Source organism: Sylvia atricapilla, chromosome 1 (genome assembly GCF_009819655.1).
Source record: "Sylvia atricapilla isolate bSylAtr1 chromosome 1, bSylAtr1.pri, whole genome shotgun sequence".
NCBI classification, from domain to species: Eukaryota; Metazoa; Chordata; class Aves; order Passeriformes; family Sylviidae; genus Sylvia; species Sylvia atricapilla.
The window spans coordinates 22,406,161-22,423,839 of NC_089140.1; the positions used below are offsets into that span (position 1 = coordinate 22,406,161).

The following is a 17,679-nucleotide window of genomic DNA, read 5'->3' on the forward strand; positions in this document are numbered from 1 at the left end:
CAGAATTTAAGGTTCGAAGGGACCTCTGGAGATCATCTAACCAACACCTGTTAAGGCAGGGTAACGTGGAGCAGGTTACACAGGAGAACATCCAGGTGGGTTTTGGATGTCTCCAGAGGCAGACTCCACAACCTCCTGGGGGGGGGGGGGGTCAGTTCCAGTGCTCTGCCACTCTCAATGTGAAGTAGTTTTTCCTCATGTTGAGGTGGAAATTTTGTGTTGTGGTTTAAGGCAATTGCTCCTTGTCCTGTTGCTGGGCACCACTGAAAAGAACCTGGCACCATCCTCTTGACATCTCTGAGATATTTCTATGCATTGATGAGACTGCCTCTTAGTCTTCTCTTCTCCAGACTAAACGGGCCTAGCTCCCACAGTCTCTCCCCATAGGAGAGACGCTCCAGATCCCTCATCATCTTTCTTGTGTCCCTTGGACTCTCTCCAGTAGTTCCTCTTGCACTGATGAGCCCAGAGTGGACTCAGCGCTCCAGATGTGGCCTCACCATGGCCGAATAGAGGGGGAAGATCACCTGCTGGCCACAGTCTCCTCGACGCTCCCCAGGACACCACGGGCCCTCCCGCCCGCACCCCTGCCGGCTCACGCCCAGCCCGTGCCCCCCGGCTCCACGGCGGGGCCCGGGCGCGGCGGAGCGGCCGCAGGGGGCGGGCCGCAGCAGCGGCAGGAGGCGGCGCGTCTCGGCCCGCGCGGCACTGCGGGCCCGGCTGCGAGGAGGAGCGGCGGCGGCGCGGTGCTCCCGGCGGGCGGGCGGAGGTGAGCGGCGCCGGGGCCGGGGCGGGACGGGCCGCATCCCCGCCGGACGCTCCTGGGCGCAGCTGCCGTTCGCGGGGCTCTCCCTGCTGCCCGTCGCGGCGGCTGCCCCGGTCTCCGGGCAGGCTCTGGCGGCGCCCCGCGGAGCGGAGCGGCCCGGCCTCGGGCAGCCGCGGGGGCGCTGCGGTACCTGGCGGGGTCGGCGAGCCCCCGCCCCGCGGCGGGCGGGCCCGGCTGTCCCCGGCGGGCGCTGGGCCGCCGCTCCTGTCGCGGGAGGCGGTGTCGTTGCAGTGGAGATGCCGGCCCGGCCCGGGGCCCCGCCGAGCTGCCCCGGGCTGGATCTTCGCGCCGCGCTGCCGCCCGCCAACCCGCCCAGGGACAGCGGCCCGCCAGCCCCGCGAGTGCCGCCCGAGCGGGGGGCACGGAGACGGTGGCCCCGCTTGCCTTGGTTCGGTTTTCTCCTCCCGCAGTTATTTTTCCAGGAGCAGTTTCTCACGTGTGTCACCGTCTGGCTGACACAGCTCTGTGATGTTCTCTTAGCTCTTTTAAGACCATATGTCAAAGCTATATCACTTTTGTTAATTTTTATAACCCTAAAATCAGTTAGTTCGTAAAAGAAGGTTGGTTTTTTTGAAACCTGTTCCTGAACAACTCACCTCAGCTGCTTCTTATCATCTGCGTCCCATTTATTTACTAATTGATTGCACAATAACTTGGTGAAAAATCTGTCCAGGTGCTGAAGTTAGGCTAAGAAGTCCTTGTTTTCCTTAGTCGTCCTCTCTTCCTTTAGCAATATGTGCTATTCTGCCTGTCTTGTCATCTCTTTAGTTCTGAAGATGTCACTTTGGTCAATATTTTAAGCATCAAGGGCTGATTTCAAAAGTGTCTGCTGACTTTAAAATCTTTATCTTATCTTTAACTTTATCCTTTACTCTTAAATTATGTCTTGCACTTTGACCTCATTGTCTGCCTCCCCATAGAAGGCATTTCTTTAAATACCTACTCACAGTTAACTTTCCTGCTGAGGGCAGAAATAAAGACTTTTAATAATTCATCATATTTTGTGTAAGTTATAACTTGTTCCTTTTCCTCTGAAGCTTTAAACATTGCCTTCTGTCTTGTGGCTTTTTATTGTATTTATGAAACTTTTATTTGTTGCCATTTATTTTCTTTACTAGTTACAAACTCATTTCTGTACCATCCTTGTTCTTATTTTATCCCTACATGATGGCATTGTCTCTGTCTTTTTACAGTGCTCCTTAGCTGTGAGCAATAGTGCTCCTTAGCTTAGCAATTTTTTTTAATTGTGTGATTTTTCAGGTCAGGAAAGCTCTCCTGTTGCAGTTAAAACAGCCTTATACATTCTTGCCTCGGAATTGCAGTTATGCATTTAATACAGTCCTTTCAGTAACTGCTAGCTCCCTCCTCTTGTACATCTCTTAGATTACTTGTCTAAAAGTCATGTCAGCCTGTTCCCTTGAGGGCTTTTTACGAAGTCTGTTAGTTTGATTATGTTACTCGCACTGTATTTTCCTTAGAACAGGCAATGAGAATCTTTGGCCAGCAGGCCAAATTCAGCTCACCAGAGCAGTTCATCATGTCCAAGTCCTGTGTGCCCACTCTCCCCAGGATCCTTTGGACTAAAACTGAAAGCAGGCTGCAGCATGGTTAAATGCTACCGGTAGCCAATTTCCTTATGGTGGTTCCCTTTCAATCTCAGTTTTGCAGCATGTTCTGGTTACATGATATGAACTGAAATGGGCCGCTGTAATCACATGGTGAAGGCATATATGTTCTGTCATATCCAGTTACATCTTTTATCTCATTATATATTCTCATTATGTTCCTGGGGGCAAACCCATCCTGATACAGGAAATACTGGTAGTTTGGTCATCTGTTAAATACATCTCAGGTCACATGGTAAGGAAAAAGTCAATGGTTTTTTTAGTGCATGCATAAAAATCTTTGTGCTCTGCCAGAAGGATTCACTGTTAGAATCTTTTCTTCAAATACTGACTGTGTGGTCACTTTCACATACTGCTTTCTCTCTTTAACTTCTGAGTCCAGTTTCGGTGAGTTTGTACCTTCTAGTCAAAGCTGGAATGAAAAGTTCCCATTCTTCTCGTAGCTTCCTCCAATTTCTGAAACACAAAGCTGCTTTTAATTGTGGAAGGTTGCTCACCACACATGCTGTATTACTAGCCAATGACTGGTTAACGTCCCTCGCTGACGATTAATTGCCATCATATCAGCTCCTGGATGGTGGCTCAGGAGAAGGTTCTGTGTGGTGCGTTGTTTGTTGATTGCTCCCAAGATGGCAACCTAGTGGTTTCTTTTTGCTCTTGAAGCCTGCCTCTCCTCATTGCTTCCTTAATTTTCAGAATTTATTCCTGTTCTACAATTATATTGGCTTTGCCTGGTGAGACTTTGGTAGCGAGGTTGGGAAGGAGTGCTGTAGGGGTGGTTTCTGTGAGAAGCTGCAGGAATCTTACCCTGTGTCTGATGGGGTCAGCGTCAGCTGGGTCTGGGATGGACCATGGCTGGCCAGGGCCCAGCCCAGCAGCAGTGGTGGTGGCAGCGCCTCTCGTGTAACATAGGTAAGAAGGGGAAAAAAAGTAATTTCAGCTGCAGAAGAGAAGATGAGAACATGTGAGAGAAACAACTTATGTAGACACCAAGGCCAGTGAAGAAGAAGGAGGAGGAGGAGGTGCCCTAAGCACTGGATTAGACATTCCCCTGCAGCCATGGTGCAGGCCGTGGTGAGGCAGCTGTCCCCCTGCAGCCCATGAGGTTCATGGTTGAGCAGAGATCCACCTGCAGCCCGTGGAGGAGCCCCACAGCAGTGTAGGTGGAGGCCTGAGAGGACGCTGTGATCCCATGGGAAGCCCACACTGCAGCAGGCTCCAGGCAGGGACCTGAGAGAGGAGCCCATATTGGAGCAGGTTTTCTGCTAGGGCTTGTGACCCCATGGGGGCCCACATTGCAGCAGCCTGTTCCTGAAGGATTGCACTCTGGAAGGGACCCTCAATGGAGGAGTTTGTGAAGAACTGTAGCCTGTGGGAAGGAGTCACACTGGAGAAGTATGTAGAGGACTCTCCGGTGGGAGGAACCTCATGCTGGTGCAGGAGAAGTACTTCTCTCCCTGAGATGGAAGCAGCAGCAGGAACAGCGTGTGATGAACTGGCTGTAATGTCCATTCCCTGTCTCCCTGTGCTGCAGAAGGGGAGGAGGCAGAGAATCAGGAATAAAGTTAAGATCAGGCAAAAGCTTATTAGAATGAGCTTATTAGAAAGTGTTTCTTTAGAATTTGTTTAACTTCTTACTATCCTGCTGATTTTGATTGGTAATAAAGTCAGTTAATTTCCCCGAGCAGAGTCTGATTTGCCTCTGGTGATAATTGGTAGGTGATCTCTCCCTGTCTTTATCTCAATTCATGAGCCTTTCATGGTATTTTTTCTCCTCAGCCCAGCTGAGGAGAGGAGTGATAAAGCAGCACCTTTTTGGATGCCTGGCCTCCAGCCAGGGTCAACCCCTGCCAACGATGCAGAACCACCTAGGTCATAACTGTGGTTTTGTGTGAAGACTTCCCTCCTGAGGGTTGTTTTGTTGGTGTTTAATGTCTTTGTTAGAGGTTTATTGCAGTTCTGTGACCAAGGATATCACAGTATTTATTTTAATTTTTTTCTGCAAGCCTTAGCATCTGTTTTTCTTCAAAACATCCCTTACTACACTGAATTTGAGTCCTAAAATTATTTTCCCTTTTATTTTTGTGTGAAATCTATCTCCTGCCATTAGCTTTTTATGGAAGGCTGTCCCATGTGTTTGTCTCCAGGATTTATCTTACTTGCCTGGATAGAAAATTGTATTAAGCATATTTGTGACTCATGGCTTTGAATCCTTTACCCTTGCATCCAGAGTTAATCCTTATACATCCATGGCCAGACCAAGCAGTCTGACCTAGAAATGTCATTAGTGATCTTATGATTAGGCCTTGATAAATTTCTTTGTTGTTTTTGCCATTGGATCCACGTGGGCAGCCCATTTTCCAGGCTGACAGGTGAGTATATCAGATGGATGTTTGTCATGGTGTCATGATTTGCAGCTTTGAGACTTGCATCTCCTCCTTCATGGCCAGGAGAGGATATGGCAATAATAACCTGCATAAACTTTTAACGGAATTCAGCCTCCACGTACCCGCTGATCTCATACTGATCACAGGGCAGTGCTCCCTACATTCTGTTATTTTCCAATTTTCTTTGCATGTTTCTACTCATTATTCAACTGGCCATTAGTTTCAGGAGTACAAAGTTATACTTTGGGGGTCCAGTATTCCAAGGCAGTGGAAGGTAAAAAATAGGAGAAGATGAAAAAACAGTTGTTTACTTAAGTAACTGTATTATTGAAATGCTTAAAGTACTTTATGTTTCTTGTTTCTCCTTCTATTAGTGACATTGCGAGACAAAATTGATTAGCACATACTTGATTAAGGAGAAAATATAATATGAAACTTAGAACCAAAGATTTTGCTTCCAGAGGTGTTAATGGATTTGAGTCTCATAAAATTGTACGATGCTGATTTTTCTTTCTGTTGTTTCTTCTTTTTTCTTCTCTTTCTTTTTTTTTTTTTTTTTTTTTTTTTTTTTTTTTTTTTTTTCCCTAAAGAAATCATTGTAGGATTGGTGTCTTGGAAGTATGGAATCAATCTCTATGATGGGGAGTCCCAAGAACCTCAATGAAGCTTTTCTACCAAATGTTGCCAATGGCATCAAGGATGTCAGTAAAGTCACAATAGGCATCATTGGAAGTGGAGACTTTGCTAAGTCATTGACAATCAGACTTATCAGATGTGGGTACCACGTGGTCATAGGGAGCAGAAGCCCTAAACATGCTGCTGACTTCTTTCCCCATGTGGTTGATGTCACTCACCATGAAGATGCAGTAGCTAAAACAAACATCATTTTTGTAGCCATACACAGAGAACATTACAGCTCTTTGTGGGATCTCAAACATTTACTTGCTGGTAAAATTCTGATTGATGTCAGCAATAATACAAGAGTAGACCAATATCCAGACTCCAATGCAGAGTATTTGGCATCACTTTTTCCTGATTCCCTAATTGTCAAAGGATTCAATGTCATTTCAGCTTGGTCACTGCAGTTAGGACCAAAGGATGCTAGCAGACAGGTAAATGTTTTTATTTGTATTAACTGAACTTATTTGTAAGATGAGTATTATAGGAACTGAATGTAACAGCCAGGGCTCATGAAATTTATATTCCCTGACTTAACGTGCCTAAAATGCTGGACATTTAGCTTACATTTTAGTAGCTAATAAAACCTTCAGAGTTTAGTTCATGACACTGTAAGACAAAGTCAGTGGTCCAGTTTTTTCACTGTGTTGTCTGTTTGTCTTTAAAGATTGCAGAGGAAATGTTGGATACTAGCTTAGGGTAAACAACTTACCTTTTGGTGACTACAGACAGAGGAGAAGAGTTGGGTCTTAATGTTTTCCATAGGATATATGTTCATGTGTTTCCTTATGCTTTATACAAGGGTAGAGACAGTCTTTCCCAGGGCATTTTAGTGGCAGCATTGTGGTGAACTATTGAAATAAAAGCACAGAAATCTCAGGTCCCAATCACAGAGCTCGAGAATGAGCTGTTCTAGAAATGCTTGCATTCAATGTAGCTGCAAAGTGATTAAAAGAAATTACTTAGGTTTTAGAGTGCCCCAAAATCATAAATGTGAGGGAATAGAAGGAGGCACATATGTTTCTAAGTGATCATTCATTTAATCCAGCGCTGCTTGGGCACATCATGTTCAAATCCTTCCCAGTATGTTTTGCAAATCCATCGTACATATGGAAAATGCACCTTTATGTTTTTCATGTTTTGCTGAAGTGATGTAAAAGATTTAAACCTGTGCAAGCATCCAGTCCTTCACAGCTTTATGAAATCTGAGATATACATAGGAAATAACTAATGTAACATGACTTCTAGAGACTAAATTGAGTTTTGTGGCACCTCAGGTACATTTAAATGGAACGGAATTGATATGCAATTACCGTAATTTAAAAAATAACTTCACCAAACTTCTCTTATCCCCTTTCAGAACAGCACTACACTAAAAATAATTCACTTCAGTCAAGACAGAACATATTTGCTTCAGTGCAGATGATCAGCAAATAGTGTTGGGCAAACTATAGCCCATTGTGAATTTTAACAGAACCTTGAAGTACTATTAGCAATACACTTCTTTCACTGCATAATTAACTAGCCTTTAGAACAAGTTCTTATTTGGCTGCTAGTTTTTGTCTTTTCTGTTAAATGCTCAGATCTGAAATCTGTGGAAATCTGGGTTGGGAAATAAGGCTGAAATTCTTACTCGTGGAGAGGTTACACAGCTCGCTGCTTCTCATTCTGTGTATGCAATAGTTGTTTAAGGGTCACTGTTTAAGATTCCTGTATTTTTGAGAGATTTGGGATTTTCTGAAATGCTTTCAACAGTTGCTTCAAGTTAATCCAGTCCTGTAGACATTTCAGTATGACAGGTTTTAGTGTACAGATTACCAAGACATCCCTCATTATTAAATCCAAGAAAAAGCCAGTTTTGTTTTGATTACTCTGTTGATAAATCAATGTGCATATTTACACTTTGGCTAGATTTTTATGTGATTTTATTGTCATATTGGTGATATAAGCTGGGATGAAATATAGTTTTAGTGGTTGTGTTGTAGTTTTGACTGGGAAGCCCTTGAGGTTTTAGGTGCATTTTGCTAGTTTTTTGTTTACCTTTGAGTCTCCTTCTCTGACTATGGCTAATTCCCTTGACTTTCCCAACAGGTCTATATATGCAGTAACAATGTTCAGGCTCGCCATCAAGTTATTGAGCTTGCCCGTCAGCTCAGTTTCATTCCTGTTGATTTGGGGGCATTGTCATCTTCAAGGGAAATTGAAAACCTTCCTCTGCGACTGTTCACCCTGTGGAAGGGGCCTGTAGTGATTGCCATTAGCCTGGCAACATTCTTCTTCATCTATTCCTTTGTCAGAGATGTCATCCATCCCTACATGAGAAATCAGCAGAGTGACTTTTACAAGATTCCCATTGAGATTGTGAACAAGACTCTGCCAATTGTTGCTATCACTTTGCTTTCTCTAGTGTATTTATCAGGACTTATTGCAGCCGCTTACCAGCTTTACTACGGCACTAAGTATCGGAGATTTCCTCCTTGGCTGGACAACTGGCTGCAGTGTCGGAAGCAGCTTGGACTGCTCAGTTTTTTCTTTGCAGCAGTGCATGTGGTGTACAGCCTCTGCTTGCCCATGAGGAGGTCAGAGCGGTACTTGTTCCTCAACCTGGCATATCAACAGGTAAGACTGTCTTTTGTTCTGTGTGGGCCTGATATTTCTGAGTCTGAGAGATTTTAGCCTGCTAGCAGCTGCTAACTTCTTCCCCAAGGAAAAATTTCTCAAGAAAGTTTCTCCTCAAAACAATCTTAGCAAACAGCTATCCTTTCTCAAAACTGTCTTTTTCTAGGTAGTGTTTTGGTGTCTGTCCAGTTAACCAATGAGATTAAAGAAGTGTTGTTCCTATTCACCAAACATGTTAAGTCTGTATCGAAATACCTTATAAAAAGTAGTAAGAATTAGAAAATAAAGCCTTATTTTTCTGTACTCATTGCCTTCTGAATATTTAGAGTCTTTCTTTCGTGTCCTACAGCGACAGTTCTGTAAGCCAGAAACGCCTTGGCTGGGTACATATTGCTCCTGAATGCAATAATTGGGTTTTTCTTAATCTGTCCTACTGCTTTTGGCACAAAATGTTCTGGATTGTCTTATGCATAGGCAGTGCCAAATAAGGAGACTAAAATTAACATCTGTGCATTTTGCTCACCTTGTGGGTCAATCCGCAGTCAAGTTTGTGTGATGGGGGAATTGGTGACACATCCTGTTGAAATTCCTGATAGCAATATACACAAGAAGAATGTAGGATAGAAAGGATAAGAGCAACAGCAGGAAAATTCTGAACTATGTTCCTTCCTATGTATACTTAACACATGGCGGAAGTATGTATCTCATAAGTGCATAAGTACAGATATGAAAAGCATAAAGGCAGATGCTGTAATCATGCTTACACATACTTCTGTGTTCCAAAAACAACAACAACAAAAAAAAGAGGCTTATATTTTGTAACATTTTGGACCATGCTAAAAATACTTTATGCTTTACTTTATTCTTTTAAAATTCTGTGGACATCATCTATTGCAGGCAATAGAAATTGACTCATAGTTTCCAGGAACAATTGATCTTGCATAACTCTGAAACATTCTCCAACAAATCTGTCATCCTCTAGAAGAGGGTCTCATGCTGCTGTCAGCGAGACAGCTTTTATTGTAACCTTTAAAGTGGGAGAAAAGCAGCATTGCCAGAAAAATAGCATTGCCATTCACCACATAAAATATGTAGGAAAGAGAGATGTGATAGAACAGAAAAGAAAACCAAATAAGGAAATAAAATCAAATGTAACAAATTAACAGGGAGTGTCACAAAGGTCTGAAAGAGCTAGCATCAAAAAATTAACTTAAGAGAAAGACCGGAAGGGCAAAACTAAATAGGCAACAAGAATCGGTAATTCACGCTTAAAATAAGTAATACTAAAGGTTTCAGTGGTACTTCTAGTAAGAAATTATCTTAGTTTAATGATACTGTGAAACTCCCTTGCTAATATTTCTGGTGCACCTTTTTCAAGACATGCCATATTGCAATAGTTAAACTGGAAGTGGAAAAAATAATTTAATATCTAAGTTTCTTAGTTGTTAACGTCCTGAGTTGTATTTTTTTTCTGGTGAAGCTCTCCAGTGAGAACCATCTTGGAAAAATCTGATATCAATAGTGAAAGACAGAAACAAGCTTGGACTGAACATAGAAAAGCTGAAGGAAATGATGCTGAAGTATTTCTAAATGTAAGAAACTAAAAAGAAATTGCAGGTTTATCCAACTTATGTTACAGAATTTACGTTTGCAGAGTCTGAAGAACACAGCTCCTTTTTTACAGTGTATAAGAATGTGCAGCATTACCTGATTTTATAACAGTATTGTTGTAAATGGTATATAATGTTACATTTTCTTTTAGCATCTCATCTAAATTTCCATATTTAACGTGTTTTTAACCTAGCAAGAGCAAATACCAGCAGTAAGGAAATAGTTGTTTTTCTCCAAGGCATGAGGAAACCTCTGAAATATTTGACTCCATTTTATAGTTGTCCTGTAACTGTGAACTTTAAGTCAGCAAACTAACTTCTGTTGGTTTTTTTAATATTCTTTAGAATAAAGTTCTTCCTTTTTGCTCTTTGATCAGGTTCATGCAAATGTTGAAAATTCCTGGAATGAGGAAGAAGTGTGGCGAATTGAAATGTATATCTCCTTTGGAATAATGAGTCTTGGATTGCTTTCTTTGCTGGCAGTAACTTCCATCCCTTCAGTAAACAGTGCCTTAAACTGGAGGGAGTTCAGTTTTATTCAGGTGTGTTACTTTTTTAATAAGGGGATTTTGGTGTTAACAAGAATTTCTTGATCACGCTCATGATCAAGATCATAAACAAAAACTCATTGCAATGTGACAAGAGCCTTTTTTTCCTCTGTCTCTGGTAATTCAATAAAAACAACAATTACTTAACCAATATGTTACCATGAAGGCACATTAAGCATTCATGAGTGTTAGAATGGGACTTTTCATTTTACACTTGATCTTAAATCACCAACATAGCTAAGACAAAATGATCACTAATCTTTTCCGTTTCTGTTCTTAGAATTTTTTGCTAAATTCAAATTAGGTAAATTTGGACAAACCTGTTAAATGCAGTGACACTGATTAGATACTTGTGTACGTAGATGTACACAGCCATTAAACTTGAAGACTTAATTTACCCTGCAGGATGTTTATTGCACATGTTGTTGTTAAGTTTTACTTCTCATCCAGTGTGGGACTTGACACAGCTCTCCAACTGCATTATTCCTGTTAGCTGAAAATACCCACTAGTAAAATAGAGAGGTTTGCCTATTAAAATCAGAGGCTTTTCATGGCCCTGGCACACCATCTGCTGCCTGCCTTCCTCAGGTAAATACTTAGAACATGCAAATCTAACCAGCATAAAGTACTGAGAAATTCAGGCTTTAATGAACAGCTCAATGCTTCCTCATTGCAGTAGTTTTAGGCAGCAGTCAGGTATAAGAAATTTTATTAGGATTCAGTTGGGTGAAAATTCCTAAGAGTGCATAGTTTTGAGGTTTGTTATGTTTTGTTTTCTGACTTTGGCTTTAATACTGTAGTCTTAGCTCAGCCTTTTCTGATTAACATTTTTTCAGCTTAGCCTGATAATATTGCCTAATTCTGAGTCCTGTTCACTTCAGAATGTGGGCACTGACTTTAAAGTTCAGGGCTTGGGTTGTGCTTCATAATTTACAGACATTTTAAAGAGACTGGTGGGGAACACTTCAATGGCTGTAGTTGTTTGAGGTCTGTCTGTAATGTCTTGCCTTCCCTTATGATTTCTATTACTGGAAAACTGCAGGTAGGCCTACAAAAAGTTTTCTGACAAGTTTTTCAACGTGGAGTTACCCTGACAGAACTGTTTATTCACAGTCATGGCTTTGAGCCTTCAGAGAGACTAAATACTCAAGTGTATTGTTAAAACATATCTGCCATCTGGAATTCTCTGTGTGGGGACAATAGTACTGCTGTTGGGTGATATAAAATATGAGTGCAAAAGGGAAAAATATGTATTCACTTGTGAGTGACATGATGCCTTTATCCAGTAATAACTTCCAGCCACACACACAGCCCTTTTGTCTTATTTTTCCTTACTCATATTTCCAAATTTCGGGCTTGTGTGACTGAGTCAAAACCCACACAATAATCACAATGATGTATCTACAACTACATATTTACTGTAGTTATTTCCACTATAAATTAAAATATTTCCAAATTTGAGGAACTATGAACTTCAATGACCCATCAGTCAATATTTTGAGGAATTTGTTTGGGAATAAGTTGTTTGCTCTGGATGTATGTTACAGTTCAATACTGCATTATGTGCACAAGATAATTGGTATTGGTAATACCAATTGAACTATGGTAAAACCATATGAACTATGGCCATTTGCAATCTTAATCACAAAAGTATTTAGCTACTAAAAATTTCCGTCAAATTAATGAGTATTTATTTTGTCATTAATTCTCAGGATGAAAACTATTCTTCGTTTTGTTACTTGTCAAAAATGTCTTCTTGCTTTCCTCAGTCAGAAAACAGACTTTGAGTGATTGCTTTCTAGAGTAAAAGGAATCTGTATTTCTGCATGTTTCACTGTCCCCAGTATGCAAGGAGAACAGACAAAACATTACAATACTTATGCTCTTTTTTCTTTTTCTACTACCAAAGAGCAGTGCAATGAAGGAAAATTGATTTTAAATTTCTCAGTCTCATCTAAGTCAGGGGGACAAACAATGGACCTACTAACCTATCATTCCATTGCTGCTTTTCTTTTCAGCTGGGAAGAGCAGTATGTGTCTAGCTTTAGTGCTGAATCTCAGATAATTTGCCACAACAGCTGCTGAACTTGTTTCACATCTGACAGATGAATAATCAGTCAGTCAGCCACTCAGATAGTGTTCCAGCTCAGCACTTTCCACTGAGAACAACATATTCTTGCTTGCTCATCTTAGTAAATGTAGTCTCATCAAAATAAGGGTCTGGCTTCTTCTAAATAGTTTTACCACTAGAACATACTCAGTCTTGAGTCCTATTAGGAAAATCTGAGTTTATTAAAATGTACAGTATAGACTAGCCTTGTTCCAGTAGAACAAGCCCTAAGCAGCATCTTCCCCAATCTACAGCAGTTCGAACAGTCTTTGAACACAGTCTTCCAAATACTCTAAAGAAACACTAGTTGTCAATATTTTTGCACAAAAGTCATTGCTGTCTTTGATATCCCAAATTATTTTGGAGATGCCTCCATTTTACCTATCTTGGTTTCAGACACAGGTGTCAACAGCCCCAAAAATTCCAGCCTGCTTCATCAAGGGAAAAGGACTTTGAGAGGACAAGCAATGCAGGCTCCTCTCCTTTGCTTATAGTATGCAATTCACAAAGTGAGATATGAGAAGGTTTAATAGTGCAAAAGGAAATTACTGTGTCAGTCCTAGAAGGAGCTAAGAGACAAGCAAAAAACAGGAATTGAAACAGTACAGAGCTGACCACTGTACAAAACAAAGGTCTGATTACTTCATCGTGATTTGGAGAGAAAAACTCATAACTTCCAGACAGAGGAACCACAGAGTGAGACAGAGTGATGAAGAGTTTTCTCAGTAGGAGATCCTAGATGACTGAAACACTTAGCATGAAACTTTGCAGTCAGCATAACCCAGAGCTGAAGTTTACTGAGAAAAGCAACAGGGAAGAAATCTGGGGCTGCTATACTAACGCATCAGATTTCTTAAATGCTTCTTCAGTGTTCTTTTTCTCATCTAAATATATTTGGACAAGGAGCAAAGGAATACAAAGGGAATACAAAAGAATTAATTTTTATCAGAGCAGGCAGGATAAACAGCTTAAACCAACACACTAAACAGGAAAAAAAAAAAGACCTTTATTGAAACCAGTCCTTGAGTGTTCACATAAAATACAAGGAAATGGAGCATATTGTCTGCAGGCTATGCTGCACTGGGTCCTTCAGTCTAGTGACAAAAGTTAAACTATAAATACATAATATAAACATAAATGACTGTTGCTTTTTTTTTTTCAGTCTAAGATTTCAAGTCCAAAACCCATCATTTAAAGTGGCAATGGACAGAGCAGACTGGCTTTGAAAGCTGAGCTTCATGGTTTTTATCAAAAAAAACCCAAATCTTCCATTTGAGTGGTAGGAAGCTGACTTTTTTTGTAGATATTCCTTTTCTCTGCTAGCACAATCCTAAAGTTTTTTGGAGGCAATGTGAGTAAAATATTTCTTATGCATACACTTTGAGAGAGAGCCTGCCCTGCCTTTGTTCTCCCACAAAAATAAGATACCTTTTCTCCAGAGTAAAGAATACTGAGACCTGGGTATTTAGCAACTTTATGGGTAAGATTCCAGATAGAAGTAACTACAAACAGTTTTTAGCAATAACCTGTTACACAGAGAATCTGAAATATATCTTGCATATATGTAGAATTTAGAAAATACCTTTTGTATATATAAATTGCTTGGAACTACTGGGCCATTGTGAGTGTAGAAATTCCTGAAGCAGATTTGCCCCACAGCACATTTTTGTCTCTAAATACATACATCTTACTGGTAACGTTTTAGGGATTTTCTCTTTCATCTTTGCCGCTTCTCTAACTTCTGTTGGTTCCTTTCTCAAACAATACCAGTTTGTCCAGTTTATCAGTAGCCTTGGCTGGGAATCCCCTGTATTGGCTAAAAGCTGACTTTGATCAGGAAGGAAAAAGAAACAAAACAGGGAGGACTTAGAGAAAAGCTAAAATATTTGGGAGTCCATAGGAAATGTGCTCATCTGTTACTCAGCTTCCAGGAAACACAGTAATATGGAAAATAAGGAAGCAAAGCAGGCAAAGATATTCTTCCACTTTTCCCAGCAGCCATTCTAAAGCCCAAGCAGAGGGTTGCCAAGAATTACGACTGATAATTCTGGCTGATAATTGCTGCTCACTGCACTGTTCAATGTCAGTTTACCAGTAAAGAAACAGTATTGTTTCTTTCTGCTTTCAGAAGTCCTCTGCTCTTAAAGGAATTATGATCTGGAGCCTGGTAATGGTCATTTGGGCCCCAGTTGAAGAACATAGCATTAGCTGACAGAAGCAATAGCAATGTGTTTGTTAGTTTTTTTAGATGTGTGGTTGAAATTGTGCAGTACACACTAGCACATGCTCTACCATACACTTCAGAGAAGCATATGGCAACTCTTCACAGGGCACAAAAAAAAGAACTTAATAAAAATACATCATCATATGTTTTTCTTGTCCTTTTCTTGTTAGCTTAAAACATACTTATGTACTTCTTAGTTTGTATTTTGACCATTAGATAGAAAGACATATATAGATGTCTCAAAACTAGCTTGAAAATAAAATTAAAATAAGGACTAAAATAAAAATATTTGGAAATGACTGTATAATATTTCCCTTCTGTTTCTTTATTCAAGAATTGTTATATTTCTCATCAGTGATCCTGATAAAGAAATGAGGGATATGATTCACTTGTGCCCTTCTCACTGCTGGCAGTGATATAACAATGAATTCAGGACAGTCATACCAACAAAAATCTGCAATAACATAATAAAACATCGGGTTTGATTGTTTGCTGTCCAAATTTTTTACCAGAAGGTCCATTCAGATACCGCATATGCCATTTCCATATCCTCAAATGTTTGTCTAAATGTTCTGTTTACTATTGAATATTTTGGGAGCAAATTAGTTTTTTAAGAAAAAGTATGCAGTATATAAGGTTTAAAAAAAGGCCCTGAAACCATTGACAAAAAGATACATAAATAGTGGAAAGTCAAAAAACAGGGTACCAATCCCAAAAAATTAAGAGGAAAGTTTTCAGTTTATACCATTATACTAGTGAATCCTTGCAAAGAGTATTAGTTCAGACATTCTTCTTGCCTTAGAAACTGCTTAATCTTGAAGTAGGTGCATTTACATTTTTCACTACCTGTTACAGACCCTTAGGCTGCCTTTTTCTTTGCTTGTCTGTTTGCTGGAATTAGACCATACCTTGGTAGCCTTTCTTAATGCTCATTCTGTGCTTCTGTTATTCTCTACAAATGTTTCCCAGCCAAGTTAGTCATTATATCAGTTTTGGCCAGAAAGAGTTTTTCTTCATTTGATCACCACCAGAAGTCAAAGCATAGTAGTCTTCTTTTATCATGGCTGTTCAGGAAAGTTAAGGTTGATGGATTGTCAAATCTGTGAAGCATTACAGCTACAGGGTCCTTAAAAAGGCAGATTCACAGAACTGGTGAGTGACCCTATTACCATCACCTTCTGTGGCGAGCTCTAGATTCTGTAGTGAGAGGTCTTTCTTCTGCAGGCTGCTGTGAGAACCCTCTCTTTGACCTTTTATCCCTCACTGTCTGTTTATGGTAAACTGCACCACTTTGTACTAGTATGCCCAAGCTCTGCAGTTCAGATATTCCTGTTAACCAGTCAGCAGCAACTTGGAGAAGGTAAGGGACAGTTTATGCTGACATCAGACAAGTGGATGTAGGCCTTTGTGAGGCAGAAGTGAACTGTGCATCTCAGAGTGATAAAAATATGCACGTTCAGGGCCAAATCTCTTCCAACAGAATTGCATTGTTCCATAATAAGAAATCTTGAAAGTGATCTATCCTCATAGCTAGGAAATGTAATTTCCAATCACAATGAATGTTGTTCTAGTAACTACACTGGAATTGTTCCTAATTGGCATACCTATCCTGAAGTTGACTTCCATTACTTAGAATTTGAGCGGACATCATTTCAGCTTTGACTAAGGCCTGTAGATGTTAGCAGAGATACTCTGTAAATCAGTACTCAGTTCAGTCTGTAAATTTCAGAATGTGAACTTAAAACCATGTATTGCTAACTTAATGTAGTGAATAGGTGAGAGATTTTAACTCGATATCTAACAGAAAAGTTTAAATTATGCAAACAATTATTAGAGCTATCAGGTGAAGGACCAAGTGCTATTATATCTTTTTTTTTCTGTTTTCTCTTTCTTCACAGTCTACACTTGGATACATTGCTCTGCTTATAAGTACTTTCCATGTACTGATTTATGGATGGAAGAGAGCTTTTGAAGAAGAGTATTACAGATTTTATACACCACCAAATTTTGTTCTTGCCCTTGTTCTGCCTTCCATTGTAATTCTAGGTAAGATCGTGTTACTTTTGCCATGTGTAAGTAGGAAACTGAGGAGAATTCGAAGAGGATGGGAGAAAAGCCATGTTATAGAAGAAGTAAGTGGGTCTGTTCCACATCTCTCCCCAGAAAGGATAACTGTAATGTGATGATACTTGTTAACACTGTTGTACATGTTTGGCTTTGAGTTTTTTGGTCATAAACTTGCATTTTTAGGGGTTTAGCTAAGTAGGAGTCTTTGTAAAGTGTCTTTCTTGACATATAGTACCAGCTCTTAAGCAAACTATGAGAAGTTTATAACTAAAAAATTAATATTTCTGATAACTATAAAAATATGTTTGTTTTGGATTACAGAAGACAGATGATTATGAAATAAAAAAAAAGTTAATGTTCCTTTGCACAGTTATATCACAATAGTATTTTATTAGAACCAGGCTTTACACATTTTTTTTTAGTTAGAGCATATTTGTTCAGAGTGCTGTTTATTAATATGAAATTTTCTGGGCAGTGTTTCTTCCATTAAAACCACATTTCTGGGTTAATGAGTTCAGAGTATAAAACAATTTATTTAGGAAATAACCAGAGATTGAAACAGATTAATTTGTAATGATCACAGAATCACAGAATGGTTTGAATTGGAAGGGACCTTAAAGCTCAGTGCTCCAATGCCCCTGTCATGGGCCTTGCCAACTCTCACTAGATCAAATTGCTCAAAGCCCCATCCAACCTGGTCTTGAACACTTCCAGGAATGGGACATCCACAGCTTCTCTGGCCAACCTGTTCCAGGGCCTCACCACCCTCACAGCAAAGAATTTCCTCCTAACAGCAAATCCAAACCTACTTTCACTCAGTTTATAGCCATTCCCCCTTGTCCTGACACTACATGCCATTGCCCTCTCCAGCTCTATTGCAGGTTCACTTCAGGTGCTGGAAAGCTGAAATTCAGTCTCCCCCAAACAATCCCTTCCAGGCTGCACAAACCCAATTCTCTCTGCCTTTCCTCACCGGAGAGGTTCC

The 17,679-nt window shown here is 40.4% G+C and overlaps 1 protein-coding gene across 1 annotated transcript; it reads left to right on the forward strand.

Annotated features, from left to right (window-relative positions):
- Positions 1 to 5,377: 5,377 nt before the first annotated feature.
- STEAP2 (STEAP2 metalloreductase) lies at positions 5,378 to 17,543 on the forward strand. The gene is made up of 4 exons (XM_066317085.1): positions 5,378 to 5,950; positions 7,608 to 8,135; positions 10,123 to 10,287; positions 16,526 to 17,543. The coding sequence occupies exons 1-4, from the start codon at positions 5,459 to 5,461 to the stop codon at positions 16,808 to 16,810; spliced, it is 1,470 nt and encodes a 489-aa protein (XP_066173182.1). The 5' UTR covers positions 5,378 to 5,458; the 3' UTR covers positions 16,811 to 17,543.
- The last annotated feature ends 136 nt before the right edge of the window (positions 17,544 to 17,679 follow it).

Bases quoted from the DNA above. Each gene is read 5' to 3' on its own strand.
- STEAP2 (XM_066317085.1), top strand. From the start codon at position 5,459: ATGGAATCAATCTCTATGATGGGGAGTCCCAAGAACCTCAATGAAGCT. The intron at 5,951-7,607 runs GTAAATGTTTTT...CTTTCCCAACAG, and splicing joins CAAAGGATGCTAGCAGACAG to GTCTATATATGCAGTAACAA. The intron at 8,136-10,122 runs GTAAGACTGTCT...CTCTTTGATCAG, and splicing joins TCAACCTGGCATATCAACAG to GTTCATGCAAATGTTGAAAA.